Source organism: Simochromis diagramma, unplaced genomic scaffold (assembly GCF_900408965.1).
Source record: "Simochromis diagramma unplaced genomic scaffold, fSimDia1.1 OVJJ01000304.1, whole genome shotgun sequence".
In the NCBI taxonomy this organism is placed as follows: domain Eukaryota; kingdom Metazoa; phylum Chordata; class Actinopteri; order Cichliformes; family Cichlidae; genus Simochromis; species Simochromis diagramma.
In genome coordinates, this window is record NW_024387030.1 from 3,976,151 (window position 1) to 3,992,103 (window position 15,953).

Here is a 15,953-nt window from a genome sequence, read left to right on the forward strand (position 1 = left end):
TTACACAGGTGATGCGAAAAAGTGTCTACCAAACACCTCCTTCCATCATTAGGAGAATTGGTGAATCTGTTCAAAGTGAAATCAAATGTTGACATAGCATACCAAATTATCAGGTCATTCTCTGGTACAAACAGTTTGTCACAACCAGGTCAACATGCTTAATCCAACTGAGCTTCTGCCATGTGATTGAATTTTATTGAGCAACACTCCCACCTGAAACTCCTCATGTAACCACCTCTAATAGTTTTGTTCCAACAGAACACTGAGAACTTGATCACAAAGAAACAAGACTGCTGAGGGTATCAGGTAATTAAAAAACATGTATAATGTAAATCCATATTAATATAATTTATGTTTTCAACTTGAATGTATAATTTAAATTCTTTCAAGAGCTTTATGATGGCAAATAATCTTGAATGCTTGTGAAAATTAACACATTCACATGATAACTTTTACCATTACACACAGGCTGATCTCATGGGAGTGATGTCACCCAGATCTCGTTGGCTATGGAAAAACAAGAATGATAATGCAACAATAAACTGCAGCCATACCAAGGGTGTTAGCTGTTTTCAGATGTGTTGGTACAGACAAAACAAAACAGAGATTGTGACCCCCTAAGATGATATGTTATTGGCTCATTTTCAAACTTTAATAGCTGTTATAATCATTGGAAGAAACATAATATTAATTACCCTCCATAAAAAACAAGCAAACATGCATATATGGTTTACAAGCTGTATCCGTTTTCTTGTTAATAATTTAAAATATCTGAACTTTTAAACAATGATCAAAAATGCTACATATTCTAAAATCTGTTTTCCTCAGCCCTCATCTTGTATTGTTATTGGAAGTGATGACCTGTAGGGGGACCAACAGTATATATACTCCACTCTACACTTCAGCTTCATTGAGCAACACTCCCACCTGAAGTTTGTCACACATCTGTCTCAAACTGGTCTTGTAAAAAACATGATGAACAAACGAGGCTGCCTCATTTTAAACTTTTTGCTGTGGGTATCAGGTAATTCGCAGTAAACTCTTTTATTATACCAATTCAACTCAAACTATTTCACATTTTGGAACAACTTATTTAAATTGACAGTTATTAAGAAATTTTGGATAACAAAACACTTTTTTAATGCTAAAAATAGTAGAAAGGAAAAAAGAAACCTATAATAATGTGCATCGTTACAGGTCGAACATATGGAAGTGATGTCAACCAGGCCTCCATGCTTTGGAAAAACCAGGGTGAAGATGCAACTCTAAACTGCAGCCATACCAAGAATGTAGAGTTTTACCAGATGTACTGGTACAGACAGCTGCCTGGAGAACCAATGAAACAAATGGTTTACACTATCCCAAACTCCCAACCTGACTTTGAGCCAGACTTCAGGGATGAAAAATTCTCAGTAACAAAGCCTGATGCTCACAGTGGGACACTGATAGTGAAGAATTTGGTGCCAGGAGATCAAGGCTTGTATTTCTGTGCTGTCAGTATTCACAGTGATACAGTCACACTCAACACCTGTACAAAAACTCCAGATCATGAACTGTAGGGGGATGTCAAGGACCACAAATACTCACAACTGAATGTTGATTCATCATGTGAATAGTGACACCACAGATAACAGGATGACAGAGCTCCACACAGAGCAGTGACACTCCCACCTGCAACTCTGTATGTCAACATAAATTCATAGTTTCATTTACTCATTCATGCCTTACATCAAGCAGACCTGTGAATATAAATTGATCTATGCCATCTGACAAAGAAGGTTCAAGTTTCTTCTACTGAAGCTTTACAGTTCCCATTCAGTGGGTAAAATCTCAGACATGTCTCAACTCTAAATTTGAAAGATGTCTGAAAAGCAACCAAAGCTCTGAACATTAAGTCCAACATGTTGGAGGACACCACACAGGGTGTGGAACCAGAATTTGTATGTTCAGAAGATACGCTGATAACAAGTTAAAGAAAAAATAAACACCATTTTTTTCCCCCCTATCTGAATACAGAGACATCTATCATCTCGTATTCAGCACCGACAAGCTGACAAACATCTTATCAGTCTTAAAGTTTGAAATCACAACTAAAACTGATGGCACTGATTGACTGTAGGGGGACACCGAGTGCCACGTGGTTCCCACCTGCAGCTAGACTGAAAGTGATGATATGTATAGAGCAGCTCATGGGATCACATCACACACTGTAGTGACAGTCTCACCTGCAGCTCTTCACATGCTGACACCTTCTCTCAAGTAGAACATGGATATTGTTTTTATTAAACAGCTTGTCCTCGGATTATGCTTCATCTTAAAGAGGACTTCAGGTGATTTACATGTTTAGCAATATTTTCATGTTTTAGCCATCACCGAGAGTTATTCAGATGTTTTCAGAGTGTTTCAATGTAAAACTGTGCTACATATAAAAGGTTGCGTGCGGTAATATCTTCTGTTAAACTCGCAGGTGATGGGAGTGATGTCACCCAGACCTCCATGATTTGGAAAAAACAGGATGAGGATGCAACAATAAACTGCAACCACACAAAGGATTATACTTATTCTCAGATGTATTGGTACAGACAGCTGCCTGGAGAAACTATGAAACTCGTTGTGTTCACAAGTACAGCAAAACCTGGTCATGATTTTGGAAATTTCAGCAGGGAGAAATTCACAGCCACCAAGCCTGACGCTTACACTGGGACGTTCACAATAAAGAATCTGGAGCCTACAGACAAAGGCTTGTATTTCTGTGCTGTGAGCAAACACAGTGATACAGATGCACCCAGTAGCTGAACAAAAACCCCAGCACACTGTCAGTGCAAAGTTTTACCAACTAATCTCCTCTACTGTGGTACCCACCACACAATATATGCACCTGTAGCTTTTTATGTGTGACAGTTATTCTTTATATTCTGACTTTATAGAGATGATCAAAAATATTCTTGGCAGCACATGATATTTGTGACTGAAATGTATGATAGAGAAAATAAGTAGTACTCAGAATTACTGTAAATGTTCTACCGTGTAATAATTAAAGTGCTCAATTCCAGTCATGTTTACCGTTTTAGATCCAGCTAACTGAAACTAAATAAAAGGAATTGATTTGGCTAAATTAATAATCAGCCACACTGTGAGCCTGTTCCTGTATAAAGTCTGAGCCACAGCATCTAACTCCACATAGCCTTCACTCCATTTACTCCACTAGGTGGAGACAGAGTTCAATAAATGAAACCATCACTTTCACAGACTGTCTTATGAAGATTCTGCTGCTCAGCTATGACGTGCAATGACACAAACAACTGCAGACACCTCCTCAGGTTATCTGTTACCAGCGATTTATTGTCATCCACAGCTGATGAACTGACAATACGCAAAAGGACAGTTAGCTTAAATTGTTTGACATGATTGCTGTGGTCTCTATATTTTGTTTTCTTCACTTGCCAGAAATGACGGGTAGGGAAAACAACAATACTAATGATAAAACACATAATGTATTGTTAAAGATTTCTGTATTTAATGTCATTTTTTTGCTTTTCCACAGGGGCATCTGACACAAAAAGTGCCAACCAAACACCTCCATCCATCATTAAGAGAATTGGTGAATCTGTTGAAAGTGAAATCAAATGTTCACACAGCATACCAGGTTATCAGGTCATTCTCTGGTACAAGCAAGATGAAAAAGGAGTCCTACAATTTCTGGGATACCTAAATCTGGAATTTCCAAACATTGAGGATGATGTCAAAGGGAAAATCAGCTTTGATGGAGATGGCCAAAAATATTCAAACCTGGCCATTTCTAATGTTTCAGTGACTGACAGTGCTGTGTATTTCTGTGCTGCTAGTAAGCACAGTACTACAGATTCCACTGAAGTCAATACAAAAACCTCTCCTAATGTCTCTGACAGATTCATATCTGAACACCTGCTGCCAGTCTGCAACCAAATCCAGACATTGGAAAAAAATGACCGACTAACTGATGAAATTTGATCCCCTTTGAAGTCACATTTGAAGCTCAATTAAATCCTTAAGATTTGCTGTAAATGGTGAAAGCAGCAACAAATTAATTATGTTCACTGACAGAACACTGACATGCAATTCCTATAATCAAGCTGGACCAGTTTCCTTGTCAAGAATTTCAGTCAGCCAGAGAAAATTAAAAAAAAAAAAAACAATCAAAAAAATAAAACATGTTCTAAAATCCAGCTTCCTCAGTCATCATATGTTGTTGTTAATGGAAATCATGACCTGTAGGCGGACCAGCAGCGTCACATATGCTTGCATCTACATCCGGAGTGACAATTTCATTGAGCAACACTCCCGCCTCCAACTCTTCATACATCTGTCTCAAACAGGTCATGCCAAACAGAACGTGGACATCTTCATCATGAGCAAACGACGTCGCCTCATATTTTTATTCTTATTGCTGTGGGTATCAGGTAATTCCCAATAAACTTTATAATACAAATTCAACTTAAACCATTTCATGTTTTGAAGCAATTTATTTTAATCGCCTGTCATTTTGTTTTAAGAGATTTAGGATAACAAAAAAATATGTAATGCTTAGTAGAAATGAACAACTGATCATGATCGCTTCTATTGTTACACACAGGTCTAACTGATGGGGGGGAAGTCAAGCAGACCTCCATACTCTGGAAAAACCAGGGTGATAATGTATCTATAGAATGCAGTCATACCTATGGCAGTAGCTATTTCCAAATGTACTGGTACAGACAGCTGCCTGGAGAACTAATGAAACAAATGGTTTTTACTACTCCAAACTCCCAACCTGACTTTGAACCAGACTTCAGGGATGAAAAATTCTCAGCCACCAAGACTGACGCTCACAGTGGGACACTGATAGTGAAGAATTTGGTGCCAGGAGATCAAGGCTTGTATTTCTGTGCTGTCAGTATGCACAGTGATACAGCCACACTCAACACCCATACAAAAACTCCAGATCATGAACTGTAGGGGGATGTCAAGGATCACAAATACTCACAACTGAACGTTGATTCATCGTGTGAAAGGTGACACCACAGATAACAAGATGACAGAGCTCCACACAGAGCAGTGACACAACCACCTGCAACTCTTCATAGCAATATAAATTCATACTGTCATTTATTCGTGTTTCAAAGACCACTACAACACAGACATTATCAAACACATTCACCTCTATTGTTTGATGCTTCTGCTATGGATGAGAGGTGACTTTGACTAAGGTCCCATTTAGAGCGTTCAGTATTTCAGGACCTTTTGCATTACTTGTTTTTTCTGCAAAAAACTAAAACAGTATAGGATAACAGCTCTTTGAGATTCATGTACTTCCACAACTTTGTGACAGCAGAAACCTGGTCATTTCTAATGTTTCTGTGACTGACAGTGCTGTGTATTTCTGTGCTGCTAGTCAGCACATAAATACAGATTCCACTGAAGTCAATACAAAAACCTCTTCTAATCTCTCTGACAGATTCATATCTGAACACCTGCTGCCAGTCTGCAACTAAATCTAGACTTTGGAAAAAAAAAGACTGACTAATTGAACAAGTTTGATCCCCTTTGAAGTCACATTTCAGGCTCAATTAAATCCTTAAGATTTGCTGTAAATGGTGAAAGCAGCAACAAATTAATTATGTTCACTGACAGAACACTGACATGCAATTCCTATAATCAAGCTGGACCAGTTTCTTTGTCAAGAATTTCAGTCAGCCAGAGAAAATTTCAAAAAACAATCAAAAAAAAAAAAAAAAATGCACCATGTACATCTTCCTCAGTCATCATATGTTGTAGTTAATGGAAATCATGACCTGTAGGCGGACCAGCAGCATCACATATGCTTACAATTTCATTGAGCAACACTCCCGCCTCCAACACTTCATACAACTGTCTCAAACAGGTCATGCCAAACAGAACGTGGACATCTTCATCATGAGCAAACGACGTCGCCTCATAATTTTATTCTTATTGCTGTGGGTATCAGGTAATTCCCAATAAACTTTATAATACAAATTCAACTTAAACCATTTCATGTTTTTAAACAATTTATTGTAATTGCCTGTCATTTTGTTTTAAGAGATTTAGGATAACAAAAAATATTTAATGCTTAGTAGAAATGAACAACTGATCATGATCGCTTCTATTGTTACACACAGGTCTAACTGATGGGGGGGAAGTCAAGCAGACCTCCATGCTCTGGAAAAACCAGGGTGATAATGTATCTATAGAATGCAGTCATACCTATGGCAGTGGCTATTTCTATATGTACTGGTACAGACAGCTGCCTGGAGAACTAATGAAACAAATGGTGTTTACTACTCCAAACTCCCAACCTGACTTTGAACCAGACTTCAGGGATGAAAAATTCTCAGCCACCAAGACTGACGCTCACAGTGGGACACTGATAGTGAAGAATTTGGTGCCAGGAGATCAAGGCTTGTATTTCTGTGCTGTTAGTATGCACAGTGATACAGCCACACTCAACACCCGTACAAAAACCTCAGATCATGAACTGTAGGGGGATGTCAAGAACCACAAATACTCACAACTGAACGTGGATTCATCATACCAATTCAACTCAAACTTCTTAATGTTTTGAAACAATTTATTTCAACTTACAGTTATTTTGTTCCAGGAAATTCTGGATTACTAAAAATATTTAATGCTGTACAAGTAGAAATGAACAAAATTTGAAATTATAACTTTTATCGTTACACACAGGTCAAACCTGTGGAAGTGATGCCAACCAGATTTCCATGTTATGGAAAAAAGAGAATGAAGATGCAACTATACACTGCAGCCATACCAAGGGCAGTAGCTATTACCAGATGTACTGGTACAGACAGCTGCCTGGAGAACTAATGAAACAAATGATGTTTCTGTGCTGTCAGTGAGCACAGTGATACAGTCACACTCAACACCTTTACAAAAACTCCAGATCATGAACTGTAGGGGGATGTCAAGGACCACAAATACTCACAACTGAACGTTGATTCATCGTGTGAATGGTGACACCACAGACAACAGGATCACAGAGCTCTCTCTTCACCACAACAGATCAGTACAGTGTCCACATCACTGCAGTCGGCGCTTCAACCTGTCTGTCAGCCTCATGCTCCTCCCTCCCCTCACTTGTGAACAAGACTCTCCACCTGGTTTAAACAATTATTGCACACTTTCTGTAAATCCAATAAACTTCATTTCACTTCTCAAATATCACTGTGTGTGTCTCCTATATGATATATTTAACTGACATTTTTTATTGTAACAACCAAAACAGGAAAATAATGACTATTAACAAGGTTACCCAAACTTTTGCATCCCACTGTACACACACACAAAATACGTGTTTGTGGGATCAATTCTAAACTATAGTGACAGTCTCACCTGCAGCCAATAGGACATGGATACTGTTTTCATCAAACAGGTAGTCCTCTGATTATTCTTCATTTTCAAGTGGACTTCAGGTCATTTATAATCTGATGAACATATTCATATTTTTCCCAATAATGTAAGAGTTCCAGGGGTTTTCAGAGTGTTTCAATGGAAAACTGTGTCAAATATATATCGCATGTGGTAAAAGTTTGTGTTAAACTCACAGGTCTGTCACAGAGACTCCATAATCTAGGGGAAAACACAGGGCAAAGATGCAACGATCAGCTAAAACCACATCAATTCATCGTTATAAAATTAATTGTGTTCACCAGTTATAATGTTTACCGTTTTAGATACAGTCCCACTGAAAAGAAACAAAAGGAATACATGTGTTGAATTAATAATCAGCGGCACACCGAGTCAGTTTCTATAGAAGGATGAGTGCCAGAATCTAACGCCACATGGCTTGTGCTCCATTTACAGTACCCTCACTCCAGTAGGTGGAGACAGACCTCAATAAATTAAATCTTCACGCCCACAGATTGTCGAATGACAACAGTGTTTTCCACTGCTAGTTCAAGAAATGAAGTAGAAACCTGCTGACACCTCCCATGTGCATCATCTGGTAACCGCGATCTATTCTCATCCAAAGCTGATGAACCGACTATACTGAAAGGAAAGCAGAGATAAATCGTTTAAAATGATCATTGTGGTCACTATATTTTGTTTTCTGCACTTCCCAGAAATTACAGGTAGGGAAAACAACAATAATTATAACAATACAATGATTATAACATAATGATTCCTGTATTTAAACACTGTTTTTCCACAGGTGCATCTGACACAAAAAGTGTCTCCCAAACACCTCCTTCCATCATTAGGAGAATTGGTGAATCTGTTCAAAGTGAAATCAAATGTTCACACAGCATTAAAGATTATGAGGTCATTCTTTGGTACAAGCAAGACCAACACCAAACTTTGGAGATTCTGGGATATGTCAACCTGCAGTTCGTGAATAAAGAAAGCAATCCGAGTGGAAATATCAGCTTTGACGGAGATGGCCGTAAAAAGTCAGCCCTCACCATCTATAATCTAAAGTTCGGTGACAGTGCAGTGTATTTCTGTGCTGCCAAACGCCACAGTGCTGCAGTTCACTGTAAAGTCAGTACAAAAACCTATTCCCTTATTTGCCTGACAGAACAACAAAGTGCTGGGGATCCTGAGCACCTGCAGCTACCCTTCCTTTCAAGTTTGAGTTTGTTAAATTCATGTTCAATTAATATGATATTTTAAATACACAGTAATTTGCTTTAGCAATGCTCTCTATGCACTTCAAGTTGAAAAAAAACTTCCTTTCTGAAGCTGGAAACATTTCTGTCAGGTAATTCGCGTTTTGAATGTTATCAAATCTGTCTTGATCTAGAGAACTGGTAGTCCATGAGGAATTCTGTATGCACTGTGGTGGGACCTCTTATCAGCTGATACTGCAGCGACACTCCCACCTGAACTCTTCATTTCATGTGACTTGTAGTACTTCACAATCAGAAGATGGAGATTATCATTAAAATGAAACACAGGCTCCTCAGGCTATTAATCTTTCTGTTGTACACCCAAAAGCACCTATGTACTTTGAACATACAACAGCTACATTTGTAATACAGTGGGGCAAAAAAGTATTTAGTCAGCCACCGATTGTGCAAGTTCCCCCACTTAAAATGATGACAGAGGTCAGTAATTTGCACCAGAGGTACACTTCAACTGTGAGAGACAGAATGTGAAAAAAAAATCCATGAATCCACATGGTAGGATTTGTAAAGAATTTATTCGTAAATTAGGGTGGAAAATAAGTATTTGGTCACCTCAAACAAGGAAAATCTCTGGCTCTCACAGACCTGTAACGTCTTCTGTAAGAAGCTTTTCTGTCCCCCTCTCGTTACCTGTATGAATGGCACCTGTTTGAACTCATCATCTGTATAAAAGACACCTGTCCACAGCCTCAAACAGTCAGACTCCAAACTCCGCCATGGCCAAGACCAGAGAGCTTTCGAAGGACACCAGGAAAAGTATTGTAGACCTGCACCAGACTGGGAAGAGTGAATCTACAATAGGCAAGCAGCTTGGTGTGAAAAAATCAACTGTGGGAGCAATCATCAGAAAATGGAAGACATACAAGACCACTGATAATCTCCCTCGATCTGGGGCTCCACGCAAGATCTCATCCTGTGGGGTCAAAATGATCATGAGAACGGTGAGCAAAGATCCCAGAACCACACGGGGGGACCTGGTGAATGACCTGCAGGGAGCTGGGACCAAAGTAACAAAGGTCACCATCAGTAACACACTACAACGGCAGGGAATCAAATCCCGCAGTGCCAGACGTGTTCCGCTGCTGAAGCCAGTGCATGTCCAGGCCCGTCTGAAGTTTGCCAGAGAGCACATGGATGATACAGCAGAGGATTGGGAGAATGTCATGTGGTCAGATGAAACCAAAGTAGAACTTTTTGGTATAAACTCAACTCGTCGTGTTTGGAGGACGAAGAATACTGAGTTGCATCCCAAGAACACCATACCTACTGTGAAGCATGGGGGTGGAAACATCATGCTATGGGGCTGTTTTTCTGCCAAGGGGACAGGACGACTGATCCGTGTTAAGGACAGAATGAATGGGGCCATGTATCGTGAGATTTTGAGCCAAAACCTCCTTCCATCAGTGAGAACTTTGAAGATGAAACGAGGCTGGGTCTTCCAACATGACAATGATCCAAAACACACCGCCCGGGCAACAAAGGAGTGGCTCCGTAAGAAGCATTTGAAAGTCCTGGAGTGGCCTAGCCAGTCTCCAGACCTCAACCCCATAGAAAATCTGTGGCGGGAGTTGAAAGTCCGTGTTGCTCGGCGACAGCCCCAAAACATCACTGCTCTCGAGAAGATCTGCATGGAGGAATGGGCCAAAATACCAGCTACTGTGTGTGCAAACCTGGTAAAGACCTATAGTAAACGTTTGACCTCTGTTATTGCCAACAAAGGTTATGTTACAAAGTATTGAGTTGTATTTTTGTTATTGACCAAATACTTATTTTCCACCCTGATTTACGAATAAATTCTTTACAAATCCTACCATGTGGATTCATGGATTTTTTTAATTTTTTTTTTTTTTCACATTCTGTCTCTCACAGTTGAAGTGTACCTCTGGTGCAAATTACTGACCTCTGTCATCATTTTAGGTGGGGGAACTTGCACAATCGGTGGCTGACTAAATACTTTTTTGCCCCACTGTAACCTTAAATTTCAGATATATCCAAGGTTTGAACTGAGGCCACCAAGCCTGATGCTCACAGTGAGGAATTTGGAGCCATAAGATAAAGGCTTGTATTTCTGTTCTGCGTTTCAGGGACCAATGTGCAACATCTGTATAAGACAGACATTCATTTTCATCACAAAGTGGCATCTATGATCCCTCTGCACGTATGAATCGTACATCAAGAATAGTTTACACAAACTCATTTTTACTAGTTGATAAATGCAAGTTAGTCAGTGGATACAAAACTAAATGATTCAGTAAAATATAGAAAGATAACTTTAGATACAGATTTAAATGATTGTGGTCTGATCTTACATGAGTAAAAGGAATATCGATGCTGAAGTGACTACCAACCAAGGGGACACAGGGGAAAGATAATGATTTTTACACCCCCAGGGGGAGACAAATGTCAGCAAATGAAATAAGGTAGCAAACATATTGCACATGCCCAAAACCACAATATCTACACATAGCCTGCAGATAAAGTCAAAGCTTTGCTTTCATATCTGTCATGCATTAACTGTGATGTGCTTCACAGGAGAGGAATGTTCAACATGATCTCCACAGTCTTCATTCTCTTTTTCTTTCAGCTGATGGGGGATAGCGGTGAGTATTCTAAGATCAGGAAATCATCACAGAGCTGGTAATTTCATTTCTAAAATAATCATGTGTTATTTTATTCCCAACAGGAGTTTCTAGCACCTACAATGTCCTGCAAACACCTCCTTCCATCATTAAGAAAGTTGGTCAATCTGTTTCCAGTGAGATCCACTGTTCACATAATGTGTCAATTTTTGAACGGATTCTCTGGTATAAACAAGACAAACACAGAGCTCCACAGTTCCTTGGATACCTAAATCTGAACTTTCCCTACCCCGAGGAGGATGTGAAAGGAAAAATCATCTTTAACGGAAATGGCAAAAAATATTCAAACCTGACCATTTCTAATGTTTCAGTGACTGACAGTGCTGTGTATTTCTGTGCTGCTAGTCAGCACAGTACTACAGATCCAACTGAAGTCAATACAAAAACCTCTCCCAATGTCTATGACACAGATTAATATCTAAACACCTGCTGCCAGTCTGCAACTAAACCTAGCCTCAGAAAAAAGCCACTGACAGCTGCCTGGAGAACTAATGAAACAAATGGCGTTTACTACTGCAAGCTCTGAACCTGACTTTGAAACAGACTTCATGAGTAAAAGGTTCTCAGCCACCAAGCGTGATGCTCACAGTGGGACACTGATAGTGAAGAATTTGGTGCCAGGAGATCAAGGCTTGCATTTCAGTGCTGTCTGTGAACACAGCGATACAGCCACACTCAACGCCTGTACAAAAATCTCACATAATGAACTGTAGGGGGATGTCAAGGACCACAAATACTCACAACTGACGATGGAGATACCACAGATCACAGAGCTCCCCACAAAGCAGTGACACTCCCACCTGCAACTCTTGATATCAACATAAATTCAAACTGTCGTTTATTCACGTGCTCCCATCTTCTACAACATGGACATTTTCATATATGGTCACCTCACCTTTTTGATATTTCTGCTTTGGATCAAAGGTGAGATGTACTGAGATCTCATTTATTCTGTTACTTATTTTAGGGATGGCAGGAACAAGTGAGCATAATTAAAGGCTTTATACTTAAACATCTGCATTATTAATTGAACTGTTCTACACACACAGGTTCAATTGATGCCAAGGATGTCAAACAAACTCCCACGCTGTGGGAACAACAGGGTAATAATGTAACAATGGACTGCAGCCATACCAAGGGTGCTACCTATTATCAGATGTACTGGTACAGACAGCTGCCAGGAGAAAATATGGAACTGATTGTGTTCACAACAACAGCCAAAAAATACGATCACGACTTTGGAAAATTCAGCAAAGAGAAATACTCAGCCACAAAGACTGAGGTTCATGATGGGACATTTACAGTGAAGAACCTGGAGCCAAAGGACAGCGGCTGGTATTTCTGTGCCGTCAGTGAGCACAGTGATACAGACTCATGTGAAAGCTGAACAAAAACCCCACTGAATGGTTGGCACAAGTGTTGCAATTATTCCCTGTACTGTAGGGGGACCTCAAGTACAACTACAGATCGGGAAATCGTATGAAGCTTTTCAACCTCCCACCACACACACATTTAAGTTTAGGTTCCTCTGAACAGGATGATGATCACAGCTGGTCTGATTAAACTCTCTTCAGCTCTATCTTCATTGGAGGTACTGTCCACTATGATAGTGATCTGTACTTTTCACTCTGCTCACCCCACAGGAGTTTCTAGCACCTACCATGTCCTGCAAACACCTCCTTCCATCATTAAGAAAGTCGGTCAGTCAGATCCACTGTTCACACGATGTGTCAACTGTTGATTGCATTCTCTGGTACAAACAAGATGAACACAAAGCTCTAAAGTTCATGGGATACCTAAACGTGGAATGTCCAAACCACGCAGATAATGTGAAAGTGAAAATCAGCTCTGATGGAAATGTCAAACAACATTCAAACCTGACCATTTCTAATGTCTCAGTGACTGACAGAAACATGTGCAGTATTGGGCTCAGTATATTATTACAGCTCCACTAAAGTCAATACAAAACCTTACCTAATGTCTCTGAGGCAGACTAATATCTGAACACCTGCAGCCAGTATGCAACTAAATCTAGCCTTAAGGTTTTGAGAGTTTCAAGACAGATTTGACCCCATTTGAAGACATGTTGCTGGCTTAGATTAAACCTTAAGCGTTGTTATACTCATTGGAAGAAGCAGGGAATTAATTTTGATCAATTGTTAAAGTCACACACATAATTGTGTTTCCTGCCACCATGCTAGATGTCTTCTCCGCTGAAGAATTTAACAGTCAGGAATATAAACACAAGCTCGTGAACTGTAGGGGGATGTCAAGCACCACAAATGCTCACAACTTCTCTTTGATTCAGGATCACACAGCATGGCACAAAGCAGCGACACGCCCACCTGAAACTCTATATGTCAATGTAAATTCATACTGCCATTAATTCATGCATCTCCAACAACATGGACCTCATCAAGCATGGTCAGCTCAGCTGTTTGACTTTTCTTCTTTGGATGAAAGGTGGATTAGACTAAGATTTCATTTACATAAGGTGTATATGGTTTAACATTGTACTTTTAAAAAATGTCATTATTAACCAAACATTTATAAACACACAGGTCTAACTGATGCCAAGGATGTCACACAAACTCCCATGCTGTGGGAACAACGGGGTAATAATGCAACAATGGACTGCAGCCATACCAAGGGTGCTTTCTATGTCCAGATGTACTGGTACAGACAGCTGCCAGGAGAAAATATGGAACTGATTGTGTTCACAACAACAGCCAAAAAATCCGATCACGACTTTGGAAAATTCAGCAAAGAGAAATACTCAGCCACAAAGACTGAGGTTCATGATGGGACATTTACAGTGAAGGACCTGGAGCCAAAAGACAGCGGCTGGTATTTCTGTGCCGTCAGTGAGCACAGTGATACAGACTCATGTGAAAGCTGAACAAAAACCCCACTGAATGGTTGGCATAAGTGTTGCAATTATTCCCTGTACTGTAGGGGGACCTCAAGTACAACTACAGATCGGGAAATCGTATGAAGCTCTTTAGCTTCCCACCACACACACATTCAAGTTTAGGTTCTGAGCAGGATGATGATCGCAGCTGGTCTGATCAAACTCTTTTCAGTGCTTTGTCTGCATATACGAGCCTTCCACATACATGACCGCATGAAAAACCATTCACAGAAAATTATAAACTCATATTCACAGGCTGATTAACTCATTCAGTGGATACAAACATAATTAATCAATAAAATAAAGAAAGATACATTTAGTTAAAGGTTTAAATGACCGGTTAATGATATGACATACAGAACGATATACAGTCATGTGAGAAAATTAGGACACCCTATGAAAGCCTGTATATTTTAAAATATATTTGGCCATATGGATATTTAATACCAATTTTAATGATACTGAGGGATTCAAATAATATAACTAAACAATTAAAAAAATAAGAAAAGCCTTTTTAAACTTCATGTGAAATGTAATTTAAAAAGAATGCAATTTTTGGTGAGGAATAAATTAGGACACCCCCACATATTATCCCACTTAAAATGGTTAAAATCACACACAAGTGTATCACATCAGGTGCACATGATCAGTACATCGTTAACCAGCATTTTAAAGGAGCCTTGCCTTATTTAAACCTCAGATTTAGTTTAGTGTGCTCCTGACTGTTGAAGTGTTGAAGTGAGCGCCATGATGAGATCTAAAGAGCTGTGTGATACCCTCAGAAAGAAGATTCTGGCTGCTTGTGAGTCTGGTAAGGGACTTAAAAAGATCTCAAAAGAATTTGACATCAGCCATTCCATCCATCCGGAAAATTGTTTACAAGTGGAGGACATTCAAAACAACTGCTACCACGCCCAGGTCTGGCCGTCCAAGCAAATTCACCCCCAGAGCAGACGGCAAGATCCTCAAAGAAGTCATCAAAAATCCTAAAATGTCATCACGGGAACTACAGCAGGCTCTGGCTACCATTGATGTGAAAGTGCATGACTCTACTATCAGAAAGAGACTACACAAGTTTGACTTTCACGGGAGGTGTGCAAGGAGGAAATATTTTTCTTAGAGAGCAAAGGTTAAGGCCAGACTGAAGTTTGCCAGAGCGAACACAGACAAAGACCATGACTTCTGGAATAATGTTCTTTGGACAGATGAGTCTAAAATTGAATTATTTGGACACCAGAACAGTAGACATGTTTGGCGTAAACCAAATACAGCCTTCCAAGAAAAGAACCTCATAACAACTGTGAAGCATGGAGGTGGCAGTATCCTAGTTTGGGGATGCTTTGCTGCAGCAGTACCTGGCCAGCTCACCATCATAGAATCCATCATGAATTCTGCTGTGTATCAGAGGGTGCTTTAAGAACATGTGAAACCATCTGTTAAAAAAATTAAAGCCGAAGCAGAACTGGACACTGCAACATGACAATGAACCAAAGCATTCCAGCAAATCCACCAAGGACTGGCTAAAAACTAAGAAGTGGAGAGTCCTGGGCCCTGTTTCAGGAAGCCGGTTTAGTGGAAAAACTGAGTAAGTATACCCTGAGTTAACGAAAACTCTGGTTTGTCGGTTTCACAAAGCGAGTTCAGCTGAAGCCTGAGTGAGTCACTATGACGACACACGCCGTGAAGCTAACCTGCCCCCTAGTAGGTTTACTACAACTAACC

General features: G+C 39.8%; 1 protein-coding gene and 6 gene segments (V, D, J or C); 6 read left to right on the top strand and 1 right to left on the bottom strand.

Moving 5' to 3' along the window:
* The window catches only part of ccdc177 (coiled-coil domain containing 177), a 166,728-nt gene that overhangs the window by 86,644 nt on the left and 64,131 nt on the right, over window positions 1-15,953 (bottom strand). The gene's annotated exons all lie outside the window — the stretch shown is intronic.
* On the top strand, window positions 867-1,559 carry LOC120739730. The segment is given in 2 exon segments: window positions 867-1,024; window positions 1,198-1,559. Coding segments are annotated over 2 exon segments (414 nt in total).
* Window positions 4,244-5,110, top strand: LOC120739731. The segment is given in 2 exon segments: window positions 4,244-4,439; window positions 4,613-5,110. Coding segments are annotated over 2 exon segments (558 nt in total).
* LOC120739590 lies at window positions 5,713-6,748 on the top strand. The segment is given in 2 exon segments: window positions 5,713-5,983; window positions 6,156-6,748. Coding segments are annotated over 2 exon segments (549 nt in total).
* Window positions 11,192-11,903, top strand: LOC120739593. The segment is given in 2 exon segments: window positions 11,192-11,281; window positions 11,365-11,903. Coding segments are annotated over 2 exon segments (432 nt in total).
* On the top strand, window positions 12,138-12,885 carry LOC120739601. The segment is given in 2 exon segments: window positions 12,138-12,244; window positions 12,370-12,885. Coding segments are annotated over 2 exon segments (396 nt in total).
* LOC120739600 lies at window positions 13,624-14,249 on the top strand. The segment is given in 2 exon segments: window positions 13,624-13,783; window positions 13,882-14,249. Coding segments are annotated over 2 exon segments (396 nt in total).